Genomic DNA, 3,767 nt, shown 5'->3' with positions numbered 1-3,767 from the left:
TTTAGATGTAGTTTAAATTTATAGTTTAACAACACCCAACTCGATTTTGGTGAGAAATAATGTTTTTCCTCGTTTTTCTTTTTTCTTGTGCTATCAAGTAATCTCATCTAATATACCGCAAAGACTTTTTCCCACTGAAATCAGAGTGGGGTGAGCCCTCGGAATCCTCCTCTCACCTCCGAGTTATATTTTTTCCCCTCATTTTTTTTTCATATGCTATCATCTAATCTTGGCTCCTAGTATACTGCAAAGGACTTTTTGCCCCTTTGCAGTATACTAGGAGATCAGAATAGTGGCTCTTTTTTATGCTTAATAACTGCTATTTCTAGCATACTAAACAACCACATTGAGAACCGGCTACCTTTGAGTTTATCTAAAAGAGAGAGGAGAATGCTAATCTACACCATCTGAGAAGTAAATGTAGAAAATTTTATTAACAAATTATCCAGGTTTCAGAAAGTTACCATACTCACACACACACACACACACACACACACACACACACACACACACACTTATGATGTTTTGCAAACAACTTGCACCTGCAAGTGCTACCAGTTGAGAACTCTGCATACTGGAAGCCAGCAAGTGTATGGGATCATCAGGAGAGAATGCGTGTCGTTTTGAGGCCTACCTCTCAATGTCATTAATGTGCACCCCCACCTCACTTATATGAGGCCCTGCTTGCTAGATCAACTGGTTATCAAATATAGCTCAATATTCCTCTAGCCATCGCTCATCATCTCTTTTTAACCAAATCCAGTGGCTAGCCTTCTTCACTGTAGTTTGGATATCAGTCATGGTGGTATTTACTTTATGATGATTTAGGCCTAACGATAACAACATTCATCTCACACTGTGTCCAACAAACCATCTACATCCAACTTCGATTGGAAAATGCTCTGCTTTCCAGCCTGCATCTTCACATTCTTCAAGGAGGTTTACATAACGGTCAATCTTTTGAGCCCAAACGGTGTCCATGTTATCTTCATGAGGAACCATTAACTTGACTAGATTCACAACTTTCTTTCCTTCACACCACATTAAAATGTCCGGGGTTTTTTTTTTTTGTAACTGGGATGAAAGAGAGTCCCTGGCACCCTGATAAATCTGCAGTCACCTCCCAATAGCTGTTCCACTTTTCATCGCTCGCAGGAAGATTGTTGTTGTTCTTCTTGAAACGGATCCGCTGTCCTGAGCGCACAAAGGTAATAAAATCTCTAGTTGGTACTTTCAACAGTTTTTCTCACTGTTGTTGAGATCAATTTGGTTTTTTATAGCATTGAAGATAACCTTAAGGACCAGGCTGTGTCTCCATGTATGCCTGTTCAATGCTAATGAACAGTTGGAAAGAATATGTTTCAGTGTTCCAACCTTTCCGCATTTGCATATATCATTCTCTGAGACTTACTAAATTTGTAGGTGATGGCGAAACACCATAGAATGAACAAATCAGAAAACTTAGCCAAGATGTGGTCCACCTCCATATCTCATTCCAACTTATTTTTCTCTCAATAACATGTTCCTCCCATCTCGTCATCTGTCCTTGTTGACTACATCGGATCAAATGAAGCTCTCTTCTCTCTGCTTCTCTTGTTTTGACGCTGTTGCTAACAGCAGATCTGCGTTCGCTCTGCATCATACTTGCAAACGGTCTGAACTGATTTGCGCCAAAACCAAGTCCTCTCCGATGGTTCTGTGTTGCACCCACCATATCTCTGTGTATAAGAGAAGACAAGATGTCATCAGTCTCTGCTTCTGCTTTCCACTTCCTGGCTGTTTTCACCTCTGGTGGGTTATGCCTGATTTCCGTATCCTTTGATTCTCTCAGCATCATCACCGTCCGTATCTTCCCTAGTTTGTATATTTCGACTATTGACGCTAGTGGTAACTGCAACGAACCTCTTTTACGATGAAGAGCTGAACTGTTCAACATCCGAGGTAGGCCTAGCCACTTTCTAATGAACACATTACATTTTTGTTCAATGATCTGAACTCATGACAAGGCTACCTCATATATTAGAAGTGGCCACGAAAGTCGCGGGAACAAACCGAACTGCAAGCACCAAATTTTATAGTTACCTGGTAACTTTGAGTTATCAATCGCTGATAATCCAGCCTCGGCTTGTTTCATAATTTCCATCCCGTGACTTCTATCTGATTATGTTCCAGTATATACTTGCCCCAAGCTTTTGACAGATTCTTTTTTAACTGTTGGAATGCTTTCTTCAGCTATTTGAAATTTTAATTCTTTCTGCACTCCCTTAACAAATGTCAGACTACGTGACTTTCTGCTCTAAACCGCATCCTTGACCACCTCACAAGTTTGTCTAGTTTCAAGAGGGCATTCTGCATGATTTGCTTGTCTGTAGATAGAAGTGTCACGTCATCCATGAAGGCTTTCTTAGGCGATTGTACATGAGCGATTTGTTCTGAAAAATCCACGGCTTTGAAAATCATCTCCACGACTAAGATAAACCATGTGACAGATATTGTATAGCCAGCAGCAATGCCACTCTCCAATCGGTGCCAATCTGTTGTAAAATCTCCAGCTGTAAACCTCATCTCAAAACTGTTATAACACATCCTCATTATTTTGGTCACTTTGTCTGGAATGTGGAAGTGGTCCATGGCTCTCATTAGTAATTCGTGTGACACTGAGCCATATGCATTAGCTAGGTCAAGCCATATCACATTCAGACTTCTCTTGTTCTCTTTGGCATTCTGGATCATTTTCCAAATTGAAAAACAGTGTTCAACACATCCAGGGATCCCAGGGATTCTGACCTTTTGAACAGATTCATCAACATTTCCATTACTCTGTAAATATGCCTTCCACATTGAATAAGGATATCAGCCTAAACTGTTTTATAGTCTCTGCATTGGCCTCCTTCGGCAGGTATATACCTTCTGCCTCACACCAATCCTCTACTAGAGTCTCTTTGTACCACAGCTGTCGGAGTAGGACAAAGAGTTTCTTTCGCAGACGATTGCAATATTTGTAAACTTTATACGAGATGCCATCACTGCCTGGGGCACTTTTTGCTCTGGCTTTTCTTACGAAATCATTCACCTCTTTCTCCCTGATGTCCTCAATTTGGAATTTGATATCAATTTCTAAGAGATGCTTTAGCCCATGTAGAGGTGGCAGTGGCTGGTTACGGTGTGGATCACTGTAGGTTTCATTGACATGAGCATCCAATTCTTCTTTCGTGCATGATTATGTGCCACTCTTAGGTTCAGTGAACAGCTTCTTAGTAAACATGTATGGGTCCTTCAGAAACTGCCCCCGAGTCCTTTTACTTTCCTTTCGATGCTCATATCGGCGGAGATGTCGTTGCACATAACGACATTTCCTTTTCAAATCGTTATACAGCAGTGCGAGGCCAGGTTTGTCATCTTCTGCAGCACATTTCCACCGCTTTCTTAGGCTGGTCTTTTCCTTCCTCAACTGTTTCATTTTCCTGATCCTCCTGTTTGGTCTACACTTTCCTTTCGCTAATCAGATGTTCTCTTTCATTCCAAACAATTCCTTCCTTGTATCGTAAATTGAGCTTGTTAATTTTCCCAGTTTCTCCACTGTAGAGCCTGTCATTTTATAAAGAGCTTGACATACCTCTTGTTTTCAAACTCCTTATATTTTTCTTTCTCATTAGCAGCAGGACACAAAACCCTCGGTCTCCTCCGAGTACTATCTGATTCACCAGTTTCATAACCTGCAGTTTCCTGTCGGGAAGAGGTCTTTGCTGTAGCATTTATCGATCCGC

General features: G+C 41.1%; 1 protein-coding gene across 1 annotated transcript; it reads right to left on the bottom strand.

The window, feature by feature from the left end:
* Window positions 1-2,274: 2,274 nt before the first annotated feature.
* LOC149134038 (uncharacterized) lies at window positions 2,275-2,841 on the bottom strand. The gene has a single exon (XM_089358174.1). The coding sequence runs from the start codon at window positions 2,839-2,841 to the stop codon at window positions 2,275-2,277; it is 567 nt and encodes a 188-aa protein (XP_089214300.1).
* Between the last annotated feature and the right edge of the window lie 926 nt (window positions 2,842-3,767).

Source organism: Octopus bimaculoides, chromosome 9 (assembly GCF_046866305.1).
Source record: "Octopus bimaculoides isolate indiv1 chromosome 9, ASM4686630v1, whole genome shotgun sequence".
NCBI classification, from domain to species: Eukaryota; Metazoa; Mollusca; class Cephalopoda; order Octopoda; family Octopodidae; genus Octopus; species Octopus bimaculoides.
Note: the sequence above shows the minus strand (reverse complement) of the source record. Positions and strands in the feature narration are given on the sequence as shown.

Excerpts from the sequence above, each read along its gene's own strand:
- LOC149134038 (XM_089358174.1), bottom strand. The coding sequence starts at position 2,841 with ATGTGGAAGGCATATTTACAGAGTAATGGAAATGTTGATGAATCTGTT.